This window comes from Onychomys torridus, chromosome 12 (assembly GCF_903995425.1).
Source record: "Onychomys torridus chromosome 12, mOncTor1.1, whole genome shotgun sequence".
In the NCBI taxonomy this organism is placed as follows: domain Eukaryota; kingdom Metazoa; phylum Chordata; class Mammalia; order Rodentia; family Cricetidae; genus Onychomys; species Onychomys torridus.
The window spans coordinates 16,356,943-16,384,516 of record NC_050454.1 but is presented as its reverse complement, the minus strand read 5'-3'; the positions used below and the strand labels follow the sequence as shown (position 1 = coordinate 16,384,516).

Genomic DNA, 27,574 nt, shown 5'->3' with positions numbered 1-27,574 from the left:
AATTTGTTTGCTTTTTATGGTTTTTGAGATAGGATCTCATCATGTTACTCTGTCTGCTCTGGAACTTGCTATGTAGGAGAGGCTGGTTTCAAACTCAGATATTTACCATCTTTTGCTTCCTGGATGCTGGTATTAAAGGCTTTTAAAGCTGAGGGGATCTTGTAAGAATATATGTAACTAAAATTTCTAAATGGTCTTTTATTAAAAATCCCAGAGCCAGTTGGGTGGTGGTGGTGGCAGCAGCGGCGGCGGCAGTGTCGCACGCCTTTAATCCCAGCACTCGGGAGGCAGAGGCAGGTGGATCTCTGTGAGTTCAAGGGTAGCCTGGGCTACAGAGTGAGTTCCAGAAAAGTGCCAAAGCTACACAGAGAAACCCTGTCTTGGAGAGAAAAAAGAAAAGAAAACAACCAACCAAACAAACAAAAAAGAGCCTAATACTGGGGTGAAAGCTGAACGATCAAAGAAGCAGAGCAAACCATAGCCACCACCTCTTACCTCACCAACTCCTCAGCCTGAAGAGGCCTCAGCCGATAGGCCTCCAGCCAAATGAACATCCTCAGCCAAAAAGGCTTCTAGTTCTTGTCTCCTCACGCCTTATTTACCTTTCTCTACTCAGCCATCACTTCCTAAGAGTAAAGGCACACGCGCGCGCGCGCGCGCGCGTGTGTGTGTGTGTGTGTGTGTGTGTGCGCGCGCGCGCGCGCGCACACAAGCTTCATAAGCAAAGGCATGAGATCTCGAGTGCTGGGATTAAAGGTGTGTGCCACCACTGCCTGGCATCTATGTTTAATCTAGTGGCTGGCTCTGTCCTCTGGTCTTCAGGCAAATTTTATTAAAGTACACAATATATCACCACAAATATACCACCAGGCGTGGTGGCGCACACCTTTAGTCCCAGCACATGGGAGGCAGAGGCAGGTGGATCTCTGTGAGTTCGAGGCCAGCCTGGTCTACTAAGTGAGTTCCAGGACAGCAAGAGCTATTACAGCCAAGTTACAAACAAGACTACACAGAGAAACCCTGTCTTGGAAAAAAAAAAAAAAGCGAGAAGAAGAGGAGGGGGAAGAGGAGGAGGAGGAGAGGAAGAAGAAAAGAATATACCATAGGGAAACCTGAAAGAAATTTCTGTTCTTTAGTAGTTTTTCACGTCCATGGTGAGGATGCTCACGTCATTTTGCCACTGTTACTGTCTACCTTCTGGGGAGGTGAGACAGGAGTCAGCCCTGAAGATGTTGGTGTATTTAGGAAACAGTAACAAAGTGGTGAGCCTGGACAAGGCATCCAGAGAGCAGCAGCCTATGAGCTGTGGAGCTCCCCCACAGGGTGTTTGAAGACTTGAGAAAACTGCCTGAACTTGCATGCAGTCTGTTCTGCTGAATCTGTGATAAACAACTCTGACCTAAGGGTATCTAAATCAAAGTTGGAAACTCTTCTCATGGTTTTAGCCTAGTAGGTAAAAACAAAAGATTATGAACAGACTCATAAACTTACAGTTTCGGGTTGGGGATTTAGCTCAGTGGTAGAGCGCTTGCCTAGCAAGCACAAGGCCCTGGGTTCGATCCTCAGCTCAAAAAAAAAAAAAAAAAAAAACCTTACACTTGCTATCCTTGTCTCTGGTGTGATTTATAATGTCGTCGAAATAGAAAAAGCAGAGCATGGTTGGTCATAAACCTTGAGTAAGTTGAATACTAACCCACTGTGGGGACAAGGTCCGCCTTGCCTCCAGAGGGCACTGTTGTTTTCACAGAAGAAAGACTTCTAAGGTTCCTAGGAGACTGCCGCTGGGCATCTGCTTTAGACAGTGCACTTGTCTGTCCTGAAGCAAGCAGACAAAAAGCAAAAACTTCCTTTTTCCTTGTCCTTTTATACAGGCTGCTACCAGGAGGCATGGCCAGATTTAGGGTCGGTCTGCCCGTCTTAAATGATCCAATCAAGAAAAGCCTTCACAGCCAGGTGTGATGGCACAACCCTTTAATCCCAGCTCTCGGGGAGGGGGGAGGCAGAGGCAGGTGGATCTCTGAGTTCACTGCTAGCCTGGTTTACAAAGCCAGTTCCACAACAGCTTAGGGGTGTTACACAGAGAAACCTTGTCTCGAAAATCAAACAGAAAAAAAAAAAAAAAGGAAAGAAAGAAAGAAAATTTCTTACAAGCACTTACCCAGCTAGTTTGGGTTTTAGTTGATTCCAAATGTAATCAAACTGAAACTGACAACGAAAATTAGTTCACACTTCCTACTCTTTCTCCAAGAGTGCCAATCCCTGATGACTAAGCATTCAAATATATGAACCTAGTAGCCATCAACTAGTATACAAGTTAAACTATGGTGATAAACTTTACAGTTAACACACATAATCCCCGCTGTAGTTCTGTTGACACTATAGATCTCACAGACCCTGCTTCTTCCTCTCTCTGACCCATCTCATCTGCTCCCAGGCCTGGGACTGAGCCCTCCAGGACTTCAGACTATTGCTCTCCCAGTCTGGGGTACTGTCTTCCCTTCCCCCACCTCACCTTAAAATTCTGGTTGAACTCAGCTCTTGAAGGCCCTTGACTTTTGCTTTGCTCACAGTACCTACTCTTGTGGTCAGGTGCCTATCTACTCACTCTCTAGGGACGCTGGCCAGCAAGCAGATCTGTGCTTTTGGCTAACTTAAGGACCCAGAGCAGAAAATTCCTGAAGTGCCCATCTAACATAACAGTTCACCAAGCAGGTAAACGCCCTCAACTTCAAAGAAATCAGGTTAACTATAACAGGAATTCCGAATCGCATTTCAGAAAAACATTAACATAACAATGGTTTCAAAGAGCACAAACAAAGGGGAAACTTTTTACCCCTCTATCCGCTACACCCTCCCTTAGGAGGCTTGGCTCTGGGATCCCGGTTCCCGCCACTCTTCCGATTTTGCAAAAGAAAGCGATCTGCGACCCCGGAGAAATTACTTCCCCCAAGAGCCCACCGCCCGGGGTACAAACTACTCACCGGGCGACAGCCCTAGGAGACTACAGAGAAAGGAGGAGGAGGTGGCTCTGCGGGGAACAGGGAGGGACCTCCTGGGAAACGAAACTGAAACTTTGCAGCTTGTGTCTCTGGGGCAGGACGCGCCTTTGCTCTGTCCGGGCTGTGCAAAGTCCCTGAGCCCCCACGCGAGCCAGACGCCGACAGCCATGGCCTCCAGCTCCTGCCCGCCGTCCCCGCTACTCGCGCGGCTGCCGGAGGCCATCCCCTGGGCACACAGGAAGCTAGAGAAATACTTCCAGAGCCGGGCCTCCGGAGGCGGGGAGTGCTCTGTCCAGCCCGTGGGTCCCAGCGCCCCAGACACCTTCGAGGTGAAGTTCCTAGAAAGGGCAGGTGAGCCGGGACAAGGGTCGGGTGCAAAGGCGGACCAGGTTTCCAAACAGACCACCCATTCATGCTTCCGAGGAGAGCCCACGAGAGTGCGGCACTGCCTGTAGGGGACGCTGTCGCCCGTGGACTTCCTCCCTCCCACAGTGGGGGAGAGCGCCTTAGATGTGCCCAGCCTCTGACCTGGTTTGGCTGCTTCCTAGGGATACTTTCCATTTGCTCTCCGAGTTGCCCAATTTCCCAGCAGACCGAATTGAGAGGAGAAAAGAAAGTGTGGGGGTGGGGATTGGGGCGGAAACCCAGGGCCCTGTGCTAGCTAGGCAAGTGCTCCACCAACCGAGCTACACCCCAAACCACTTTCCTGTTGTAAATAATGATTCCATTGCCTTGTTTTTAAAGATTACAAAATAAGATATGGTCAGTTTAAAAAAAATACACAATGGGAACATTTTCATGTATTCTTTTCTGTGAATCAGCTCATGCATATACATTTAAATCACTCTAAACTTTTGGATTCTTGGTTTGGCAGGGGTTTCCCCACTTAACTGTGCAATAAATATTATTCTATGTCATTGAGAGATTTGAGACCATTACAGAAGCATAGGCTTCTTCACCCCTTTGAGACAGGGTCTCATGTACCCTTGGCTGGCCTTGAACTCGTCACCCCCCCCCCACCTCTACCATTAAATGCTAGGATTAGGGGTGTATAGTACCATGCCCAGAATGGAAACATGACTTCTAATAACCAAAGATGTTCTTCAGTAAAACTTAAACTGCCTGCTTTTGAGTTCTGAATAACTTTCTCCCATCAACAACCTGCTATTCCAGAATGCCAGACACAACTGCTCAGGTCCTCTGTATACTTTTGTTCTTACTGTGAGACAAAACTTTTCCTGGGGGAGACACAACACACACATCTACTCACCTCAGATAGGGAGCCGACAACAGACCAAAGGAAGAATACCACCAAAGCCCAATTTGGTGAACCAATGATTTTTATTGGGGTTCCTTACAGGAATATGGGTGAGGGGTTACTCACAGGAACAGAAATAACTCAAAGACAGCTGCATCACCAGAGCCCACCCAGCATGGCTGACAGCTCACAAAAGCCAGGAACCTGGAGCACACTGCACAGTCTGGAGGTGTTGTGCCTGTGTCTCGAGAACCCCAAGCAAGACCACCACAGAGCCAATGTCCGATGCAAGTACAAAGGGGTTTATTAAAACAAGCAAGCCCGGGCTTCGTCTGAGTCCAGCACTCTGCCTATGCAGGTGAAGGAGGACGGCCCTGAGCTCTCAGAGTGAAGGGTTTTTAAAAGAAAAAAAAATCTCAAGCTAGGGGGTGCAAGCCTTTGCATTTCAGGGTCATACTTCAGTTAACAGGAACGTTTAGCCAAGAGAAGAACTACAGAAGACAAAACACAGTTGGGGACTCTCCCAGTACTATTGGAGATGTTGATGGATTAAGCCTTTGTTTTAGCTATTTCTTGGCCAGCAGCCTACCCACACCGTGTGTTTGTTTGGGGGTGGGGGGGGCTTGACCAGAGTCTTAGCTAGGTGTTTATGTCTCTGGAACTTGGTTCAGCTTTTTGTCTTAGTATTGCTAGAAATGAAGTTTTCTTTCAAATGAAGTTTTGTTTTGCTCTCTCACAGGCAGCTAGCTCCACAGGTTGGACAGTGACCTTTCCTAGTGACTCTCTGGTCTAAACCTCTTCTAGGCAACTCAGTTGGTTTCTGTTTCTTCCGGGCAGATGGTCTGGTGTAGTCAGTGCAGCTTGGCTCGTCTGGGTCTTAGTGGCCACTCTGTTCTGCTGGTCTCAGAAGGACTCTCAACAGTCTTTATTGATTACTCTACCACTTTGGGGCCTAGTGAATCTGGTCAGTTTCAGGGACTTCCTGAAGCTAGTTTAAGTTGTTTACCTTCCTGCTTTAGGAGCTTCCCCACAGGATGGAATGTTTCCATTGGAGGAAACTTACACAATGGTCCCACATCCTAGGATTCATCCACCTAAACAATACAACCTAACGTGTATTTCCATAGTGTTTACCTTGTGTGAGGGATTAAAGCCATCTAGAGATTCTTAGAAGGTATGGAAGGCCAGTGTGGTGACACGTGCCTTTAATCCCAGCGCTCTGGTGGCAGAGACAGGCAGATGTTTGTGAGTTCAAGGCCAGCCTGATCTATATAGGGAGTTCCAGAACAGCCAGAACTACATAGTGAGACTCTATCTCAAAAAACAAAGAAATAAAAAACAAGCAAACAAAAAGCACATGGGAGAATATGGGTAGCTTGTGTGAAAGTCCTAAGCCTATAAGGACATCTCTGGAATCTGGTGTCCTTGGAAGTTCCTAGATCAACCCAGGGAGGACCCTGAAGGTAGTCTGTAAATTCTCTCTCATTTCTGTGTGAATGTGTGTGTTTAATGTCTTCCTGAAGCTAAGGAGAGAGTACTGGAACAGGGGGAGCACCAGATGTTGATTGATGGCAAACCTGTGCCCATTATTCTGGAAACCATTAAAAAGCCAGTAGAAGACCCAAGCTCCAGACCCCCATCTTTGACACAGTCATCAGCAGAGACACCCAGCTCCAGACCCCCATCTTTGACACAGTCGTCAGCTGAGACACCCAGCTCCAGACTTCCATCTTTGACACACTCTCTGGTTGAAGCACTGTCTGATGAAGAGCCTGTTTCTAACTCTGCTGACTCTATTGTCCAAAAGGTGAGTGTTGACAGAGGAGCTGGCACTGTTTCTACAACTGCCTTTGTGGTCACCACTTCTGCCCTTTTGGGTCCAACAGCCTTATGCCGGGACTAGCTCCAGTCTAGGTACTGGGCTACAGAAAGAAGTGAATAAGCAGGGACAAGATTCCTGTCCTTGTGCAGCCCATATTGGGGTAAGGACGTACACAGACCATGAGCAATTAAATGAACTGAGGATAAGTACTTCAAAGACAGAGACATGCTAGGAAAATAAAAAGGGGAGTTTTGCCTTAGAGAGGAACAGGGTGAGGGCATGCAAGGGCAAGATGGGAGACCTTCTTGCTGAGGTGACATTTAGCCTGAGGCTTAAATGAGGAGAAGGCACCAGCCATTAAAAAAAATGCATTCAAACAAATAGGTAGGGACTGCTTACTATGTGCCAGGCACTGTTGTAGGCGCTGGGGCCACAGGCACATTGTGAACTGCTCTTAGGGCCCTTCACATCTAGTAAGGGAAACAAAGAATAGTAAATAGATGTATAATAAAATTCTTTCCAGTGACAAGTGTGGGAAGAAGAAAGGCTAAGAGACAGGGACAGAGCCACTATCACAAATAGGGTGTAAACACACACACACACACAAATGATGCTTCAGCTAAGGAATATGAGTAAATTAAAAGACCTAGCATCTTGGTTTTGTAGTAACATTCTAGGCTGAGGGAAGCACACACATAGGCCTCAGAAGAACTGAAGCTTCAGTGAGGCAAGGGGTGTTGGGGTGGGGGGCGAGGTAGTGAGCAGAGGAAAAAGCTAGGAACCTGAAAGGGTTTGGGCCTGATGGTGAGAAACCCGGATTGCATTTATTTTTATATTTTAGTTATAGGAGTGCTCTATCTGCATGCATGACTTCATGCCAGAAAAGAGCATCAGATCCCACTATAGATAGTTGTGGGAGCTGAACTCAGGTCCTCTGGAAGAGCAGCCCGTGCCATCTCTCCAGCCCCTGGATTGCATTTGTAAAGAATCCATCAGGGTGCTGGGTTGAAGCACCAGTATGGGAAGGGGCCAGGCCGAAAGGTCAGAGGCTGCAGTGAGCCAGGTGGATGATGACAATGACCTGGACTCTAAAAGGTCCTGACAGAAGGACAAAGAGGCTGAGTTTTTGGAAACATCTTGAAGCTCTAATCTAGAGAAAGAATACTCAGTGTGGATTAAAGCTTATCTGCAAAAACCTTGAGTGGGAACAAATCGTTAGACATTTGGCTTTTATATTATATTCAATATGCCTATATCCTTTTTATCCAAATCTGGTATTTCTATCGCATCACTAAACTTCTAAAAACCAAGGTCTAAAAGGACTTAGTAACTTTGCATGAATTAAGTGTTTTAAGGGGTTTCTTGAAGTAAGAGGGTAAGTGAGAAAAAAAAAAAAAAGCATATTGACATGGGGTGGGGCCAAGAATCTTTCTTGGATTTAGAACTACCTAACTCTTTCTAGAGGACCACAGCAACTTCATGGAGAGCAGCGATGTCTTATATTCACTGTTAGTCCCCAAGGTCAAGCTAATTGTAGCTCTAGACACAGATCTCTTGGGCACAGAGTTTTAGAAAATGTTCGTGCTTCATTGCAAACCAGTTCTATGAGCCTCTTCTATGAGCCCTGGCCTTGACTTTCTTTGTTTAATTCACCTTTAAACTTCCCCAAGGTGACTGTAATGTGCACACAGGGCTGACAAACCTGGCTCATAGCAGACTGCACTTCTCAGAGGACTTAAAGGAGTCAGCCCATGCTAAGAAAAAAGAAAAAAGATTGTGGTCATTTGCGTAGTTCCTGGGTGTCTTCCTGAAAAGGGGATTAGATATCCGAGAGATCTTATTTGTACCTGTGCCTTTTAAACATCCAGGTCTTTCTTGCTGTGACGGCTGAGCTGAACTGTGAACTGCTCTCCAGAGAGCAGAGGGCATGCATAGCTGCTGTCTGCCCTGGCATCAGAAGCGTGGAGGGTGATGACGGAATTGCGAAGGTGTGTGGCAACTTCAGAGATATTGAGAAGATACATCACTTTTTGAGCATGCAGCTTTTGGAAAGTGAGCAGAAACAGAAGTACCCCCCACAAAAATACCCCACTTCTGATGTGGAGAGAGAGCCACCCAACCAGCAAGACCAGGTCAGAGGCTTTTCCTCTTCGGAACCAAAAGCCAAGTTAGAAGATGTTTTAAAGAACTGTTTTGAAGTTTCCGCGCTTCTCCTTGAATATTTCAGACATACCTATCCTGGTAGAATACAGTCCATAGAGAAAAAATTTGGTGTAAACATTGAAATCCGAGATAGTGCTCCCAATATGGTCTCTGTACGCTTTACATCCAGACAATCAGACAACTTACACTTCGAAGCAGCCTGTGAGTCTTTTGTCAAAGACTTTCAGAAATGCACCCAGGCTCTGAAGCAAGATTGTGTCTCTTTAGAGGACCCTCAGAAAGCAAAGGAACTCAGACAGGAGCTGAAGGGCTGCTTTCCAAAGCTCCTGATAAAGGGGACAGGGGAAATGCTAACTCTCCTGGGCTCTCAAGCTGACATTTCCGCCGCCAAAGCAAAAGTCTCCCAAACTTCCCTCAAGACACCCGTGAAAATAATGGCGTCTGGTTACAAGACAGGGATTGAAGTTGATTCGACTCACTTTAAGCTTCTAAAACCTGAATTGCTCCAGGAAATCTCAGAGATAGAGCAGAAGTATAATACTTGCAGCAAAATCCAGGAGAAAGGCCAGAAAACCTGCATCCTATTTGACACCAAGGATAAGGAGGTTGATCTGTCTGTACACTCTTACGAAAGTTTCACTGACGCCTTCCAACATGCCACGTGCCAGCTGAGGACAGACTTCCTGCCACTGAAACACTTGGGCAAGGGGAAAGCTCACTTACACAAGACCAAGTTTGTCGATGACTTAAAAAAAAAGCACCCAAGTGTACACTTCGTGATGTCTCAAGAGTCAATGACTTTGATTGGTTTGCCGAATCAGCTTGCGCAGGCAAAGCAGTATGTCTTCAAAAGGGTGGGACTGTCCCCACCGTCTGGAGAGAAAATAAATGGGGATCATGAAACACCCATGGATATCGACAGGGATGACTCACATTCGGCTTTACCTCCTCTCAGAGGTTCTGCCAATAGCTCTGGGGCCTCGAAGGAGAAGAGCGAAAATGACTACTGTGCCATCTGCATGGATACCATTAGCAACAAGCATGTGCTCCCTAAGTGCAAGCATGAATTCTGCACCCCTTGTATCACCAAAGCCTTGTCAATCAAGCCTGTCTGTCCTGTGTGTCAGATTTCCTACGGTATCCAGAAAGGGAACCAGCCAGATGGAATCATGACTTTCAGCACTTTAAGACAGTCCCTTCCAGGCTATGAAGACTGTGGCACCATTGTGATTCACTATAATATGAAAAGTGGCATCCAAACAGTAAGTGTGCTACACTAGAATGACCAGTGCCCAAGGGGTCGTCTTGTAGCCTCTTAAGTAATGACTTTCCCAGGAAACCATTCTGTGATTGTGGGTAGGGACATAATAGATAGAGGCAAAGTTCATATTGTTTGCTTACAATTCACATGCCTTTTAAACTATTTTCACTGTGTTGGGGACTGAACCCAACATCTTGTGCATACCAAGCAAGTACTATTGAGCTACACCTCTAGCTTTTCATGTCTTTTTTTTTTTTTTTTAAAGATTTTATTTATTTATTATTATATAGTGTTTTGCCTGCATGCTAGAAGAGGGCACCAGATCTCATTATACATGGTAGTAAGCCACCATGTAGTTGCTGGGACTTGAACTCAGGACCTCAGGAAGAGCAGCCAGTGCTCTTAACCTCTGAGCCATCTCTCCAACCCTCATGTTTTTTTTAAAGGTAAAGAGCATATGCTAGGATGGGAGGAGTTGGGTAGCTAATGTAATTTGAAGAGAACTGTGAATTATTCAGAATATGAGCAAAACAGTTTTGGGGGGGGGTGGCTTTCAATCGGCTTCACCTCCAATAAACACACCTTTAGTATAATAAAATTCAGAGACATACCATTTTTTAATATAACATTTTCTTTTCTTCATACAGAATGAGCACCCAAACCCAGGAAAATCCTATCCTGGAACACATCGAACAGCATACTTGCCTAACAATGAAGAGGGAAGAAAGGTCTTGGATCTGCTCCACGAAGCCTTTAAAAAAAGGCTGATTTTCACAATAGGGTACTCTCGAGTATCAGGAGCCTCGGATGTTATTACATGGAATGACATCCATCACAAAACATCCACGTTTGGAGGGCCAGAAAAGTAAGAGCCTTTTGAAATGTAATGGTTGCTGAACAAAGTATAGGGTTGTCAAGTACTGCAGTTTGAGGCTGTGGGTGTGAAAAGCCATTCTAGCAGTAGATGTTAGCCCTGTGTCTTCAAGTTAGTGTTGCTGGGATGACCAAAAGCAATTTAGGGAAAAAAGGGTTTATTTGACATATCCTGAATAGGAGTGCTGCTTACTGACATACTCCCCATGGTTTGCTCAGACTGCTTTCTTATAGAACCCAGGACCACCAGCTCAGGGGTGGCACCACTGATAACAGGCTGGCCTCTTCCCACACCAATCACTAATTAAGAAAATTCGCTACAGATGTGCCAACAGCCTGTTTTTTTTGTTTTTTTGGTTTTTTAAAGATTTATTTATTCATTATGTATACAGTGTTCTGTCTGCACATATCCCTGCAGGACAGAAGAGGGAGCCAGATCTCATTACAGATGGTTGTGAGCCACCATATGGGTGCTGGGAATTGAACTTAGGACCTCTGGAAGAACTGCCAGTGTTCTTAACCTCTGAGCCATCCCTCCAGCCCCAACAGCCCGTTCTTATGGAGGCAATTTCTCTGTGTAACCCTGGCTGTCCTAGAACTCACTTTGTAGACCAGGCCAGCCTGCCTCTGTGCTAAGATTAAAATTGTGTGCCGCCGCCACCCCAGGAGGAACTTTCTCAAGTGAGACTTCCTCCTCTCTGATGACTCCAACTTGTATCAAGTTGACATCAAATTCTAGACAGCACACATAGCAAGATACTAATCCATAATGGTAATTTCAAAGATAAAACATTGGTCCCAGCCAGGCAGTGGTGGTGCATGCCTTTAATCCCAGAATTTGAGAGGCAGAGGCAGGTAGAACTCTGAGATTGAGGCCAACAGAGAGAGTACCAGCACAGCCAGGGATATGTGGAGAAACAGTCTTGAAAACAAGAAATTGGTTTCCCCAACCTTCTACTCCACCTTTTTATTTATTTTTTATTATTATTGTTTTGGTTTTTCAAGACAGGGTTTCTCTGTATAGCTTTGGAGCCTATACTGGAACTCACTCTGTAGACCAGGATGGCCTCAAACTCACAGAGATCCACCTGCCTCTACCTCCCAAGTGCCACCACCCCTGGCCTCTACTCCACCATTCTTAAGGTATGACTTGGTTATTAAATTTTGTATCAAAGCTGGACAGTGGTGGTGCATGCCTTTAATCCCAGTACTCAGGAGGCAGAGGCAGGCAAATCTCTGAATTTGAGGCCAGCCTGGTCTACAGAGTCAGTTCCAGGACAGCCAGCCAGGGTTATCACAGAGAAACCTTGTCTTGACAAAAAATAAATAAATAAAAGGGGATTTCAGAATCCAAGATGAATGATATCCAAGTTGATTTAGTTTAGGCTTTCATATCAATTTGAAAGGTAGATCCTAGGAATGTTATTTGCTTTGACTTCTTTTTTTGTTTTTTAGATTTATTTCTTTTTATGTACATTAGTGTTTTGCCTACATTTATGTCTGTGTGAAGGGGTCAGATCCCCTGAAGTTACAGACAGGTGTGAGCTGCCATGTGGGAGTTGGGAATTGAACCAGGGTCCTCTGGAAAAGCAGCCTGTGCTCTTAACCACTGAGCCATCTTTCCAGCCCTGCTTTGATTTCTTTTAAGGTCATCTTACTCTCCTCCCTCACTCCTGTCTTCCCCTCGGTCCAAAAAGATGCTAAATTTACACGGCTGATACATGGTAGCAAAAAGTCTTAGTTATAGAGTCCCAAGATGGGGGCAGGGAGATGTATTCCAGGAAATCTGTAATCTGATTCTACCTTATAAAACTCGGAATTCCTCTGCTCGTGGCATCCAAAAGAAATATATCCTGAGACCTTTTCAGATCTCTCAATTTGAAAATCCTACTGTCGTATGATTACCTTTTCTGTAGAATATGGCATTTATAACATTACGTGCATCAGTGCTTAGAATAAACTAAGAATATGTGTAGTTAGAGTTTTCCTGCCTGGCCCAGTCAGGACAAATCTCTCTTACCCACCAGTCCCACAGTCGCTCAGACCCAACCAAGAAAGCACACAAAAACTTATATCGCTTACAAACTGTGTGGCCGTGGCAGGCTGCTTGTTATCTACATTTTCTATCTTAAATTAACCCATTTCTGCTAGTCTATACTTTGCCACATGGCTTGTGGCTTACCAGTGTCTTTACATGTTGCTTTTCATGGCAGCGGCTGGCGGTGTCTCTCTTCAGCCTTCTACTTCCCAGAATTCTCTTCTCTCTTGTCCCGCCTATACTTCCTGCCTGGCCACTGGCCAAACAGCATTTTATTTGTATAGAGTGATATCCACAGCACTTCCCCTTTTCTTTTTTTTTTTTTAAAGGAAGGTTTTAACTTTTACATAGTACAATTACATATAACAAAACAATCATCAAACAAGAATTACAGTTACAATATTAAAGAAGATATTTTATCTATCTTATATTTGTGAGTCCAAGCTTTTATATCTAACTTATCTTTTATCATAATTGAGGAAATTATAACTATCTAGTCTTTAACCACATCAAAGACCTCAGAAGGATATAATATTACCTGAGAACCGGGAAAAGGATGCAAGCAACTTTTGGGAGTCTTGCAGGATAGACAGAGACATCTGGCAGCCTGAACAGTCACCTAATGTTCCTTTGTAATGTTGGGGCATTTGTCTTCAGCCCACAGGGCTAGAGTCTCTTGGTCACTTCTCTCAGTGTCCTGTAGAATGTCTGGCAGTTTCCTCTGCGAAGCAGGACCGTCAAGGACCATTTTGTCAAGCAAAGTTTAGTGGTCACCTTCCTATGGGTCCTGCATGTCCAGTTGATCAAGCAGTCCAGGCAAGAACAGTTTCTTGTCCCAGTGGCTTGCCAAGGTGAAGATAAGATATGAAGTGTCTTCAATGCCCATCTTCCTCTCTGAAGTAAATCGGTGCTGTCAGGAACAGACATGTCTCATTGTCCAGAAAGTCTAAATTTTAAAAATATTTTAAATGTCATATTTTGAAGGTCTTTGAAGTATTTGAAGATTACCTATCTATCTGAAATATCTCTATGTATACCTAGAAGACTTAACTAACATGGCTATGAGTATGATTATCACAGATGATTAATTATTAATCTATTTTTAATTGTCCATTACAATTTTAAATGAGCTATACAAACATAATACCTTAAATATGAGTAGAAATATACACATAGTATAACAAAATTAACTTTGTTTGTATCAATAGACTAAAATCTATACCAATGTAAAACATTTTAAACAAGTTGTTGTTCTTTAGAAGTAAGTTCCCTAATCTACCCTTCATCGTATTATATCTATATCATATCCCCCTTTCTTCTTTAGAAAGAGATCTCATTTATAATCAACTTGTTTTAAAGAAAAATATTGGTTTTTTTTTTGTCCCACATCAGAGGGCTCTTCTGATTTGGGACACAAGAATCTCTTAACCATTTTTTTTAGCAATATGTCTGGGTTTAGAGAAGGAGTGAGCCAATTCCATCTCCAAAGCCAGCTTGATAATTTTGGGAATGTGGGCGTAGTTTTTTTTACTATTTCCTGCTGGAGGGGGGCGCTGTATTTTATGGGGACACAAAGAAAATTTTAGGATAATGGAGTAGTCCATGAGGGTGAACCTCTGAGCCAGTTGCCTTGAAACCATTCTGGATGTTGGATCATCTGGGCCATGGTGTCATCGGAGACCATTCAGGTGGTCTTGGCTGATCAAACCTGATATATCTTAATCTGGAACAAATCCACAGCCTCTGGCTTTCTGTGGAAACAAAAGCAGAGACTCTTTTTTAAAGCAACATATCTTTATATCCAAATTTTGAAGTCAAGGTATCTTTAAAATTTACATATTTGTTTAACTCAACAGCTTTTACGATCAAATCTTTCTCTGTAGTTAAAAATCGCAAAGACAAGGCGAAACATATTTTCTGTGTAATATTTATCTTTGTAAGACTGAAACACCACTGTGGCTGCTGGCTCCGCCCACCTCAGCTTTCCAAAGTGGCGGTGGTACTGGTTACAGCTCTGGGTCTGGAGCCATGTGTACCATCAACTATCAGAAGCAGTTCTATCAATGCAGCGCATAGCCCAGAAACTCTTTTTTTTAACTGGAAAAGGCTAAATCCACCATGCAGCAGAGCAAAGTGCCGCTTGCAGACTCCTCATTCCCGCCACACTGCAGGTCAGACGCACACGCCAGGAACCCGCCATAGTAGCTCAAACCGGCAGGCTGCCGCTAACTTGAGAGAGACAACTAGGAAGCTGTTTTTAGCTCCGTTTTAGAATCTTTTTTTTTAGGTTTTAGGTGGAAATTCTTGCCCCACGTTGGGCGCCATTTGTAGTTAGAGTTTTTCTGCCTGGCCCAGTCAGGACAAATCTCTCTTACCCACCAGTCCCACAGTCGCTCAGACCCAACCAAGAAAGCACACAAAAACTTATATCGCTTACAAACTGTGTGGCCGTGGCAGGCTGCTTGTTATCTACATTTTCTATCTTAAATTAACCCATTTCTGCTAGTCTATACTTTGCCACATGGCTTGTGGCTTACCAGTGTCTTTACATGTTGCTTTTCATGGCAGCGGCTGGCGGTGTCTCTCTTCAGCCTTCTACTTCCCAAAATTCTCTTCTCTCTTGTCCCGCCTATACTTCCTGCCTGGCCACTGGCCAAACAGCATTTTATTTGTATAGAGTGATATCCACAGCAAATATGAGCAATCTGGCTGAAAAACAGATGCTGGTCAGTCAGCTGGGCACGTAAGTGACTAGATACCAGTCACTGTCTGGATTGCCTGAGGGGTAGGGACCCAGAACACTAGATGCTAAAATGCAAACTGTACAGATTTGGTTGTTGTTGTTTTGAGACGGGATCTCACTGTGTGGCCCAGGCTGGCCTCAAACTCACAGAGATCTTGTCACCCTCAGAGTGCTGGGAATAAAGGCCTGTGCCACCATACCCGGCTGTTGTACTGATTCTTAAGAATTATCTGGGGAAAAAAAACAACTAAAGGGATTCTTTTTTCCTTCATGCAGTTTTGGCTACCCTGATCCTAATTACCTGAAACGTGTCAAGGAGGAGCTGAAAGCGAAAGGAATTGAGTAATTGGAATTGAAAGCACGGAGAAGATGTCTGTCCACTTTCAAAAGAAGTGTGTCAGGAGGTTGTATAGTACAGGCCTAAATCTTTTTAGAAAACTATAGCGTTTTTTTTTGTGTGTGTGTTAAGTAGATGTAGTTTCTATAAAAGCAGAAGTCTGCTTGCCAGTCATTTCTCGAGTGTTACTGTTTCATGGAAGGCAAAATATAAAGGGCATGGGGAGGTCATCCATAAGGTGTGAAGACATGAGCTCAGAGCAGCAGCAGCCATGCAAAAGAATCTGGTGTGATGCCATACGCTTGGAATCTTAGCACCGGTGAGTGGAGACGGGAGGATTCCTGGAGCATACTGGCCAGCTAGTCTAGCCAAAACCATGAGCTCCAGGTTCACTGAGAGACCTTGTCTCAAGAAATCGGGTGCATGGGGGCATGATGGTGCACGCCTTTAATGCCAGTACTTGGGAGGCAGAGGCAGGTGATTTCTGTGAGTTCCAAGACAGCCTGATCTGCAAAGCCCAAGTTCCAGGACAGCCAGGGCTACATGGTGAGACCCTGTCTTAAAACAAACAAAATAAATATGAGACACCTAGCATCACCCTCTGGCTGCCATATGCACCTACACACACATGTACACATGTGTGCTACACACACACATAGAAAAGTTTTAGAAAAGAAAAAGATAAGGGATTTCAAATGTTTGCTGAGGAAGTCTGATCTCATTCTTGTGTTATGGTTGCGATGCTGACTAGTACGAAATCATCTTCTGTGTCTTTCACTTGAACCACTGGCAACTAATTGAACCTCTCCTGGTTTTTGTTTTGCTTGAGACTTGAACTTGCCTTGCAGACCTGATTGGTCTTGAATTTAGATCTACCAGCATCAGTCTCCTGAGTGTTAGGATTAAAGACATGTGCGACATGCCCGGTTATATTTGTTTTTTGGGGGGGAGGAGGGTTTGTTGTTGCTTTTTGTTTTGATTGGTTTGGTTTTGGTGTTAGGACTTAAACCCAAGGTCGATAATTTCCATCCCAAGACCTTTGATCCTGTTCTACGGCCATCTCTTGTAGAACATTAGTTGTTTGCTTTTTAATCTCTGCCTGGACAAGTAAAACCCATGTGTAAATGGGAAATTTAAAAACAGGATTGCCTGGAAAAGACCACACTTCTCTGTTTCTATATATCTTTTCTTTCCTTCTTATTCTGTTTCTGGCCGTGTGTCTGGGTGGCTGACCCCTGACATCCTCCTCTCCTCCTCCTTTTCTCACTCCCTGATCTCTCTTTCCAGATTTCTCCTCCTATTTATTCTCTCTGCTTGGCAACCCCACCTATCCTTACTCCTGCCTCGCTACTGGCCGCTCAGCTCTTTATTAGACCAATCAAGTGTTTTAGACAGGCACAGTAACACAGCTTCACAGAGTTAAATGAATGCAACATAAAAGAATGCAACACATCTTTGCATCATTAAACAAATGTTCTCCAGCATAAACAAATGTAACACATCTTCAACTAATATTCCACAACAAATCTCTCAGGATCTGCCTTCCTCAGCCTCCCCGAGTGCATGGATGCACCACTATGCCTCACTTCTCCATCCAGCTTAGACTTTCTACTGTTGATGATTCACCAAGTTTTTATCATTAAGGCCAACTGATCATTTTCTGTCTTCTAATCTAATAGTTAAATTTGCTCCAAAGAGGCAAAAAGTTGGTTTCTGTTAAGTTCTGGATCTTGCATTTCATCACATGTGCATAGGCAAATTCCATATGGTGTGAGTGCTTAATGGGGTTTGGATTTCTGCTTTTGCAAGGTGTTATTATCTGCCTTAAATAAACTAGACCCTTATTTACAACAGATTGTGTGGTTTCCCTCACTTCTCACTACTTTTTCCTTAGGTTGGAATTCTGAGGGTTTCCTCTGATATACACAGTATGCAGTGGTGTGTGGGCGTTTGGGGTGGATTCACAGACTTCCTTAGGTTGGAATTCGGAGTGTTTCCTTTGACACACACAGTATACAGTGGTGTGTGGGCATTTGGGGTGGATTCACAGACTTCACTTTTGATTGCAAAAAAACTTATTTCTCAGTATTTTTCCTGTCTAGTGAATACAGGTTGTTATAGAGACAAAATTAGACCACGGGGGCAGTGAGATGGGTCAGAGGTTAAAGGCGCTTGCTGCCAAGTTTAACAACTTGATGCCTGAAACCCACATAGTGGAAGGGGAGGACCAACTCCTGCAAGTTTTCCTCTGACTGCTGCATGCATGTCATGGCACACACACACACACACACACACCCCAACAAATAAAGGATTTTTCCTTTTGTTTTATCCTGATGTGTATGAATGTTTTGCTTACAAGTATGTGTGTGCACTGCATAAAGGCAGTGCCTTCAGAGATCAGAAGAGGTTGTCTGGATCTCCTGGAACTAGAGTTACAGACAGTTGAGAGCCATCATGTAAGCTGGGAATGGAACCCAGGCCCTCTGCCAGAGCAACAAGCACTGACCATCGCTCCAGCCCAGGAAATGTTGTTCTTTTAAGTAGGCTACAGGTTTTGTCTTTTCGAATTATAGAAAGCACATTCAGTCTCCTATCAAATCTCTTGCCCTGTCCTTGCTTACTGAGCACCAGCAGCAGATTGGGGGCACTCTCCTCTGCAAAGGAAAATATTGAAAAAAAAAAATCAAGGCATTTAATACTTCCTTAAAAATAACATCAAGGTAGAAGTTAGGAGGAAAATCAAACTATTATTTAACTTCCTTACTCTTTTTTTTTTTTTTTTTTTCTGAGATAGGGTTTCTCTGGAACTTTCTTATTCTTATCTCACTGGTTGGGAGTTGTTGCTGCTTTGAGCTCTGTAAGGGAGTTTATTTAGCATTATTATTATTCATAGTAGTTAGCAGTAGTAGTAGTAGTTTAGTAGTAGTTAGCATTGTTATTATTATTAGTAGTAGTAGTAGTATTTAGCATTAGTAGTGGTAGTATTTAGTTGCATTTAGCATTAGTAGTAGTAGTATTTTGCATTATTATTAGGAGCAGTAGTAATATGGAGTTCGGGGGCCCCCAGGAAAGGACCACTGACTCAATCAGGATTATAGTTAGTTAAACATATTAAGGCTGCTACAGCGATCTCTGCGCAGAACTTGAGACTGCCTCACAAAGTGAGGGTAGAGAGTGAGGGAAGCGTCTTCACAGGCCAAAACCACAAGGAGACCTTGAGTATCTGCACAAGAAAGCCAAGAGCTGGTCTACTCTGCCAAGATTCGGTGGTCAGGGCAACCTCGAAATAGCCTTGAGTGTCTGCAGAAGTCAAAAAAGCAGTAAGTCATATCATAACATGTAGATAGTAATTGCTGTGCATGTCTGGACGGGAGTCACCAAGTCAGGATTACTAGTAACTTATCTCCCAGGGACTGGAGTCAGAGACAGTGGCTAGTGGGTATCAAGGTGGATGCCTAACATAAAATGGAGTTTCTTTAGCCATCACAGCGCTAGTATTTTAATTGATTGGGTCCTGAGGCCTCTGAAATACAGCGACTGGGGCCAAGATGAAGATACTACTTGCAAGCTCAAGGCAGTGAATATAAAGAGAAAGAGACAGCAGCCAAGATAGGAGCAACACACCCCTACGTGTGACCACCAGGCTGCCACCTCACCAGACCCCTGGAGGAGACACAGCAGGCCACCTGGCAGCTGTATTGACTTGGTAGGTGAGCTGGACAGGACCCCAGGAGTCAACTTTAGGTGTCTCGTTTTCTAGCAGAGGGAGCTCAGATCTATTTCCCAGTAAAACATGAGTCGCTGTGAAATACACGCTTATTTACGATAGTCCTGGTGGCACCGTTGGCTCCCCTCTCTCCAACACCCTTGCTATCCACTGCTACTGGTCCCACCCCTTCTCAGAGCTCACTGTTGTTGGCTTCCTCATCGTTCTCTCACCTAGATGACTGGAATACACTCAGAGACTTGTCTCACCTCTTCTTCCCACCTCACTACCACCATCCCCTTTTAAAGTATGTATTATTGGCACAAAAATGATGGCTTTTCATAGATGTTTCATACAGTGCACTTGGATCATCCTCACCATCACCCTTGGTTCTCTCTGGTCCTCATGCCACCTCCTGACATTGAGTATTTGTCTTTCTGAGTTCAACTTATTTTGATCAACACAATGATCTCCAGGTCCCTGCACACCTACAGCCACTGCAGATCACCAAAGCCACCTCATGGAATTAGCCTAGGTGCCCATCACTGGGTGAATGGATAAAGAAAACAGGCTTCTCAGGGTTGAAGAGATAGCTCAGCAGTTAAGAGTACTTACTGCTCTTGTAGAGGATCATTCAGTTTTTAGTGCCTGCATGGTGGCTCAGATGTCTCTGTGACTCCAGTTGCAGGAGATCTGACACCCTCTTCTCTGTAGACAAGGCTGCCCTTGAACTCACAGAGATCTGCCTGCTTCTGCCTCTGGAGTGCTGGGAATCAAAGGCCCTGACACCCTCTTCTGATATCCATGGGCACCAGGTACTCACATGGTGCACATACACACATGGCAGGTAATACTCATCCACATAAAAATCAAAAGATTTTAAAATGGGTCTAGCAGTGATGGTGCATGCCTTTAATCCCAGCACTTGGGAGACAGAGTCAGACAGAACTCTGTGAGTTCAAGGCCAGCCTGATCTACATAGTGAGTTCCAGGACAGCCAAGGCTGACACCCTGACATACTGAGACTCTGTCTCAAAAAACAAACAATAACAACAACAGCAAAAAGGAACTCACCTACCTGGGAGGCTGAGGGCTCCTCAGACCACAGCTAGCATGACGGGGACCAGGTGCATTCCATGTCAGTTTCCACTACTGCTCCAAGGAGACAAGATTTGGAATTCCTGGAGATCCGCCTTTGTGATAAGCTAGAAATCATCTCTTTAATTCCATCCCTTAGTTTTCCTTAGGTTCCTAGAGAACCCATGAACAACTTCAATAGAGAAGAGCCTGACTGCCGTGTCCTCAATGAAGACTTCACTGTCTAGGGCATTCTGGATCAAGAAACCCATGAAGTTTCTTCTGCAGATGTGGACTTCAAAGACAGTCTAAAGAAACATCTAAGGTTGTTTAAAGCTCTTTTTTTTTTTTTTTTTTTTTTTAACATGGCTGGAGAGGTATCTTAGTGGATAAGAGCACTTGATGCTCTTGCAGAGGACTGGAATTTAAATCCCAACAGCCACATTGGCTAGCTCATAACTGCCAGTAACTCTAGCACCAGGGGATCTGACAGTCTGTTCTGGTAGCCATGGGCACCAGACATGCATGAGGTGAACACACATGCATACAGGCACTCACAAGTACCCGTAAAATAAAAATAAGTTAGGAAAAAAAAAAAAAAAGCTTTTCCTTGTTGGATGTGGTAGTGCACATTTTTGATCCCAGTCCTTGGGAGCCAGAGGTAGGTGGGTCTCTGGGAGTTCCAGCCAGCCTAATCTACATAGGGCTATGTGATGAGATCTTGGGGGGCAGGGAGAGGGGCGGGGAGAGGAGCTCTTTCTGGAGCTGTTACTCTCTTTCAGTCAGTCAGATGACATCAGGGTCATAGAGTCACAAGGGATAAGCCAGCTGCCAGGACAGAATTTAACCACGGAGCAAGACTGAAATACGGCTGCTGCGGAATCTCAGGGGCCTCCAAGAGGATTGGTTGCCCATGCAAATCCTGGGAAGCAGGTGTCAATTTTCTCCCTCATCATAGCTGCCTGGATGGTACATAAGGATGGGGAAGGATGCTTCGTCAGCTCTTACTGGTTTCCCTTATCTGTGCAGCCACACCTAGTCAGGTTGGCTAACTCTCAGGTATCTGTTTTAAACGTATCATCTGCAGACTGCCGGGACCTTGCTGGACATATACTGGTAGCTAAGGCGATGTTTGTTCTTCCCTTTTCTTCCACCCTTACAGCACACAGAATGGGTCTGTGTTTAATCCACTGTCACAGTTCTACCACAGCGCTGGCCTGCCATGCGTGTTCATTACATCGTGTGAAATAATGCATTGTCAGGCCAGAAGGAGACTTGGTCCCAGCCATGGCTCAGGAAGACTCAGTGTGTTTTCAGACAATAAATGTGTAGGGAGGAAAATAGGGTGGGGTGAAAGTGGGATGCTAAGTGTTTTTGTTTTTGTTTTTTTCTTTAACCTAATGAGGGTTTTTGTCTACATGTAGCTGCACACCACTTGCATGCCTGGTCCCTGCAGAGGCCAGAAGAGGGAGTCAAATCCCTTAGGAGTGAAGTTACAGAGCGTTGTGAGCTGTCATATGCATGCTGGGAACTGAACCTGGGTCCTTTAAAGAACAGCCAGTGCTCTTAACCACCAAGCCGTTTTTTTGTTTGTTTTGTTTTGTTTTGTTTTATTTATTTTTTCCTAGCCCCAGATTTCTGTTTCTTAGTGCGCCAGGCACTCGGGCACTCCGTTGCATTTAGTCCTCATGATAATACCGTAAAGTAATTATGCCTCTGAACGCTGCAAGCATGCAACTCTTGGAGATTTCACAGCTAGTGAATTGCAGAGCTCAGGATTTTGACCAAGAATTTGCCCAACACCAACCCCCTAAAGGGTGGCAGAGTCCTGAAGCAGCTGTTTGCATCTGGAATGTAGAAGCTGTTTTGGTACCAAGACTTCTAGCTCCACTTATTTTCAGTTGATTTTAATAATCACTAATTTGAGGGGCTGGAGAAATGCCTCAATTGGAACTCCAGCTCCTGGAGGTCCAGTGCCCTTTTCGGGCTTCTGTAGGCTCCTGCACACAAGTGGTGTGTACACACACACACACACACACACACACACACACACACATTAACACATATGCATAAATAAAAAATAAATGCACTTTTCCCCCCAAATCATTGATTTAGGAGGTCACATGGTTGAGTGGATTATCGTCAATCTCCCTCTAGCTTTGCTGTGGACGGCACCTCGGACCGAATCCCATCTAATGGGTTAAAACGGTTCTGGACAGCACACGGTGGCACAAGTCTAGGATTCCAGGCAGAAGGAGCCCCTCCGTTTCATAGAAAGCTTGGGGTCGGCCTGAGATGCTCAGTGAGACTCTGCCTCTAAAAGCCGTGAAGAGCTGTCATGTCCTGTGGAAGTTGCTTTGGGCATCTTTCCCCTGTCTCCAAGGGGTTCTAGTGCTTTCCACCATCTAATGATTCATGTAGAACTGACCATTTCTGGAAAAAGGAACTGAAAATACAGTCATCAGACTTTCCCATTTGTAACTTTTCTTTAGCCTTATAGAACCTAGAACAGCCATCGACTAGCTAGCATAGGAAAACATGTTCCAGCTATCTGCAGCTGTCTGGGTACCCCTCATCTGATCCTCCTCCTCAGCACCCTTGCTCTCCACAAAAATTCCTATAAAAAGCCTTGCACTGCAACCTCCAAGGAAGATAGCTTTTGAGGGACAAGAATCCCAATCTTGGCCGGGCGGTGGGGGAGGGCGCACGCCTTTAATCCCAGCACTCGGGAGGCAGAGGCAGGTGGATCTCTGTGAGTTCGAGGCCAGCCTGATCTACAGAGTGAGTTCCAGGAAAAGCGCAAAGCTACACAGAGAAACCCTGTCTCAAAACAAACAACAAAAACCAAACAAACAAACAAAAAAAGCCAACCAACCAACCAACCAAACAAACAAACAAAAAATCCCAATCTTGCTACAAGTAAAGCTTTGTATGCCCCTATTACAGAGACAATTGTCTGCATGGGAAAGAGCAGGACAGAACTTCCCTGTCTATGTTTTCGCAGAAGAGAAAGTGAAAGCCACTGGAGGCTTGAGTGGCAATGGGTGGGTCACCATCCGCTTGGGCGGTGATGGGGAGCCGGTGATGCCGAGTCATCCGAGCAGACAGAATCAGCAGTCTAAGAAAGGCTTTCATGAGGGGTGGATGAGGAAACAGACACACAGCCCAGCCGCTCCCTGAAGGCTGGGAGATTTTAAAGCCTCTGAAGGGTTTTCCTATCCTAATTTAGGGTTGGTCAGTTTGACGTGAGACAGGGTGGCTGATCGGCCCACCACCGTTATGTACACTTGTGCTGTCCTCACTGTGAGCGTGTTGAACCAATCCATCAGCAGAGGCCCTACTGGCAGGAGAAAAAGCCCACAAGGCCTTTGTTTCAGACTTTTGTCTCAGTTCCAGAAGGAAAGGAGGAAGCCAGTCATCCTGGAAGTTCGCCATCTTTATTAGTAGTTAGTCATGGCCCTCTCCCAACCTGTCTGCCTACCAGGGAGCCTGCCTAACTCCTAGTCACTCAAGATCACAGCTCGGTGGGGGTAGTTGCCATCACAAGGCGGCGATGTGTTTCCCTCTTTGGAGGTCCAGGTGAGGGAGTTACACCCTTTTCTTAGTCTGGTGTGTCTGATACATTTTTTGACCTGGCTTCCCTATATGTTCATAATATGTCCAAATTCCAACCCTAATTTACCCCCAATAAATTTATAGGTAGCACACTTTCTGCTCTCAGGGGTCAGTTATTTATCAATCTGTGCTGCATAGATGGTATGGGACAAATGGTACAGTGTGTGTGTCCACACAGTGGCACAATCATCCTCCATCTCCAAAGTGGAGTCAAAAGCTGCTTGTAAATGGAGTGTCTGAGAACAAAGCACAATTTGAAAACCCCTTTTACACAATAGGGTGTAATTTAGAGCAGGATCTGATCACACACACACACACACACACACACATTTGGATTTTTTCCTTCACTTGTAAAAATTAAGGTATATTGGCTATTGGCTAGGGGTAGTGTGGTGGTTTGAACAGGAATGGCCCCCATGGTCTTGTATGTTGAATGCTTAGTCTTCAGTTGGTGGAACTGTTTGGGAATGATTAGGAGAGGTGTGGTCTTCTTGGGGTCGTGTGTCACTGGGGTTGGGCTTGGAGGTTTCAAAAGCCCATGCCATTCCCAGCTCTCTCTCTCCCCCTCTCTGTCCTGTGTTTGTTATCTCAGTAGGTCAGCTCTCAGCTATTTTTCAAACGCCACGCCTACCTGCCCGCTTGCTGCCATGCTCCCTGCCCTGATGGTCATGGACTCACCCTCTGATGTAAACAAGCCCCAATTAAATGCTGTCTTTTATAAGTTGCCTAGGTCATAGTGCCTTATCACAGCAATAGAACAATAACTAAAACAGGTAGTTGGGCAACATTGTGTGTTTCCAGCATGCGTAAGGCTACGGGTTCCACCTCCAGAATGCAAAATAAGTAAATTAATTAAATTAACATATAACTTACTAATACATATAGAAAAAATTTTCAGTATGTGTGTGTGTGTGTGTGTGTGTGTGTGTGTGTGTGTGTGTATGGGGGCAGGTACCTGTGGAGACCAGAGGCATTGTTTCCCCAAGGTCTGGAATTTCAGGTGTTGTGAGCATCTGGATATAGGCACTGGAAACTGAACTCAGCAAGAGCAAGTACACACAGCACCCTAACCCATTTTTTTTTTTTTTAAGTGAATAGTTCTGTGCATTTTGAGAAACTATTATTATTATTTTATTTTTCAGGTATGTGGGTGTTTGGATACATGTATGTCTGCACAGCACGTGTGTGTCTGGTGCCTTCAGAGGCAGAAGAGGACCCCTTTTAACTGGAGTTACGATGGTTATGAGCTACTCTGTGGGTGCTGGGAATCGAACCTGAGTCCTCTGGAAGAGCAGCCAGTTCTCTTAACTGCTGAGTAATCTCTCTAGCCCCAGTGTTTTCTTTTACTTATTTCATCCCTTATTTTTAAAAAAGTATATACAGTTTGCCTTCACCAATCAAACTTTATGATTTGTCATGAGGGTTTGGGAGAGGAGGTGGTTGAGACAGGGTCTCTCTCTATCTAGCCCTGGCTGTCCTAGAACTCACTATGTGGACCAGGCTGACCTCAAATTCACAAAAATCCACCTGCCTCTGCCTTCAGAGTGCTGGGGTTAAAGATGTGCATCCAGCATCATGTGGGTATCTTAACTGGGATTCAATTAATAGGCTTTCTTTCTTGTATGTCTGAGTTTAACTCAAGAGACCATGAGCATTTATAATGTTTATGCAAAAGCAGAGGGTGTTTATTGAAGATCATTTTAGCCACTGAAATTAAATTGTTTCCTTCATATGGTCTCATATGCTACTTTCTAGAAATTTGTTTACTGGGGTTTTTATTTTTGCCTTAAGTTACATTTTGTTTTCTTATGTGTATATGCAGGCACAGGAGCACGTGCCTGTGTGAAGGTCAGAGGACAACTTACATGAGTTGATTTCTTTTCTACTACGTGGGTCCCAGGGGGGGAGTGAATCTAAGTCATTAGGCTTGGAAGCAAGTACCATCACCTGCTGAGCCATCTCCGTGGCCCAGCTCTTTGTTATTTTTAGATGGGATTGATGCTGGCACTTGGACTTGCTGTGTAGCTGAGGGGTGCAGACATCAGCGCCAGGCCTGGTTTGTGTGGTGCTGGCATTGGACCCAGGGCTTCATGCACTCTAGGATAGTTCTGCCAGTTGAGCTACAGCTCTAGCTCCGCTGACTGGGGTTTGTTGGTTATTAATTTCAAAATTTGTATTATTTTTATTTATGTTTTAATTGTGTTTGGGTTGGCACACACAGGTCTTGGCGCGTGTGTGCATATCTAAGAACAACTTGTGGGAGTTGATTCTCTACTTCCACTGTGCGGGTCTTAGGAATGCATCTCAGATCCTCCAGTTGGTGGCAAGTTCCCTTCCCTGCTGAGTCATCCTGCTGTCCTGATTTGTGCTGTCGGAAGCAGCTTTATTGAAAAATTATCGATGCACTTTAAAATGTACCCTTTATAAGTGTGCAGTTCAGTGGTTTCCAGTGTGTTTGCTGAGCTCATGGTCACACATTCTGAGAAGTTGCGTCATCTCCCAGGAAATTCCAAGTGCACTGTCAGCCGCCCACCGTCCTCCCTTCCTACAACCTGCTGGCCTCAAAAATAGCTTCTGTCTTTACGGCTGGATGCATTTTAGTTATTTTCTATGAAAAGAATCATGTGTGGCTTTTTTGCATCTGGCTTCATTTACTTGGCACGTGTACAAAGTCATGCACATGACAGAATGTATCATAGATTCAGTGTTCCCCCAACCCCAACCCATTGGTGTGGACATCCCATTTTCTGCATATTGTGGATACAACTTCTGTGGGCATTTCTCCAGTCAGCTAGAGCTGCCGTAACAAACATACACTGAGTGACTCACAAATAACCATTTATTTCTCACAATCTGGAGACGGACATCAGGCGCCAGCAAGCTTGGCTTCTTGGTGAGAACACTTGTTCTGGTTTGCAGATCATCTCTTGTTGCCTTTAACCTACAGAGAAGGGGAGGGGAAGGGAGGGCAGGGCAGGGCAGGGCAGGGCACGCCTTATAGCGGTGTTAATCATCTATGGTAACTCCACTTTTCAGACTTCATCCAAAACCAATGATCTTCCTATGTCAGAGGCGTATGGGTCCTTGTGCTCACAGATAAACACTAGAGAAACCAGAAATGTTAAATACTCAGGGTTGTCTCTTCAAGGGAGGGATGTATAACCTGTTTTTCACACAGAAGGCTGGGAGTAGATGTGGTTAATAGCCTGGTGACCTTTGCCTTATCTGTATGACCATGACCAAGACCACACCAGATCCTCCCCCAGACCCTTAGATGTCACATGTAGTCAATCTAGAGAACCTACCTTTATGAATGATGTCACATGTACTTTATAAAGAGGGTTTTTTTGTTTTGTTTTGTTTTGTCTTTGGTTTTTCAAGACAGGGTTTCTCTGTGTAGCTTTGCACCTTTCCTGGATCTTGCTCTGTAGACCAGGCTGGCCTCGAACTCATAGAGATCTGCCTGGCTCTGCCTCCCAAGTGCTGGGATTAAAGGTGTGCACCACCACCACCCGGAGACAAAGAGTTTTGATGCAGTCATGTCTTAAGCTTTATTGTACACATGGGATTGAGTTAATTATCACCTGGATACTTTTTTCCAAACTGTGCTGAACTTAAACATTCCTGAAATAAACGACCCAGTGTCAGACTCTCGAAGTTTGAACCAACACTGGCTAGTGAG

At 44.7% G+C, this 27,574-nt stretch overlaps 2 protein-coding genes across 7 annotated transcripts in view; one reads left to right on the top strand and one right to left on the bottom strand.

The window, feature by feature from the left end:
* Parp9 (poly(ADP-ribose) polymerase family member 9) overlaps positions 1–3,596 on the bottom strand; it is a 36,892-nt gene extending 33,296 nt beyond the window's left edge. Inside the window, exons 1-4 of one of the 6 annotated variants that reach the window (XM_036203510.1) lie at positions 3,528–3,596; positions 2,982–3,337; positions 2,159–2,205; positions 1,694–1,816 (exon numbers count right to left, since the gene is read on the bottom strand). The gene's annotated coding sequence lies outside the window, so the exon portion shown is untranslated. The other 5 variants (XM_036203509.1, XM_036203513.1, XM_036203511.1 and 2 more) reach the window with 5 other exon arrangements.
* On the top strand, positions 2,889–15,894 carry Dtx3l (deltex E3 ubiquitin ligase 3L). Its single transcript, XM_036203515.1, has 5 exons — positions 2,889–3,350; positions 5,781–6,064; positions 7,948–9,504; positions 10,151–10,368; positions 15,434–15,894. The coding sequence occupies exons 1-5, from the start codon at positions 3,167–3,169 to the stop codon at positions 15,501–15,503; spliced, it is 2,313 nt and encodes a 770-aa protein (XP_036059408.1). The 5' UTR covers positions 2,889–3,166; the 3' UTR covers positions 15,504–15,894.
* Positions 15,895–27,574: the final 11,680 nt, after the last annotated feature.

What these genes read in the sequence shown, in the direction of transcription:
- Dtx3l (XM_036203515.1), top strand. Translation starts at nt 3,167, where the DNA reads ATGGCCTCCAGCTCCTGCCCGCCGTCCCCGCTACTCGCGCGGCTGCCG. An exon ending in GAAGTTCCTAGAAAGGGCAG is followed by an intron (nt 3,351 to 5,780) that starts GTGAGCCGGGAC and finishes GTCTTCCTGAAG; the next exon opens with CTAAGGAGAGAGTACTGGAA. An exon ending in CTGACTCTATTGTCCAAAAG is followed by an intron (nt 6,065 to 7,947) that starts GTGAGTGTTGAC and finishes TTAAACATCCAG; the next exon opens with GTCTTTCTTGCTGTGACGGC.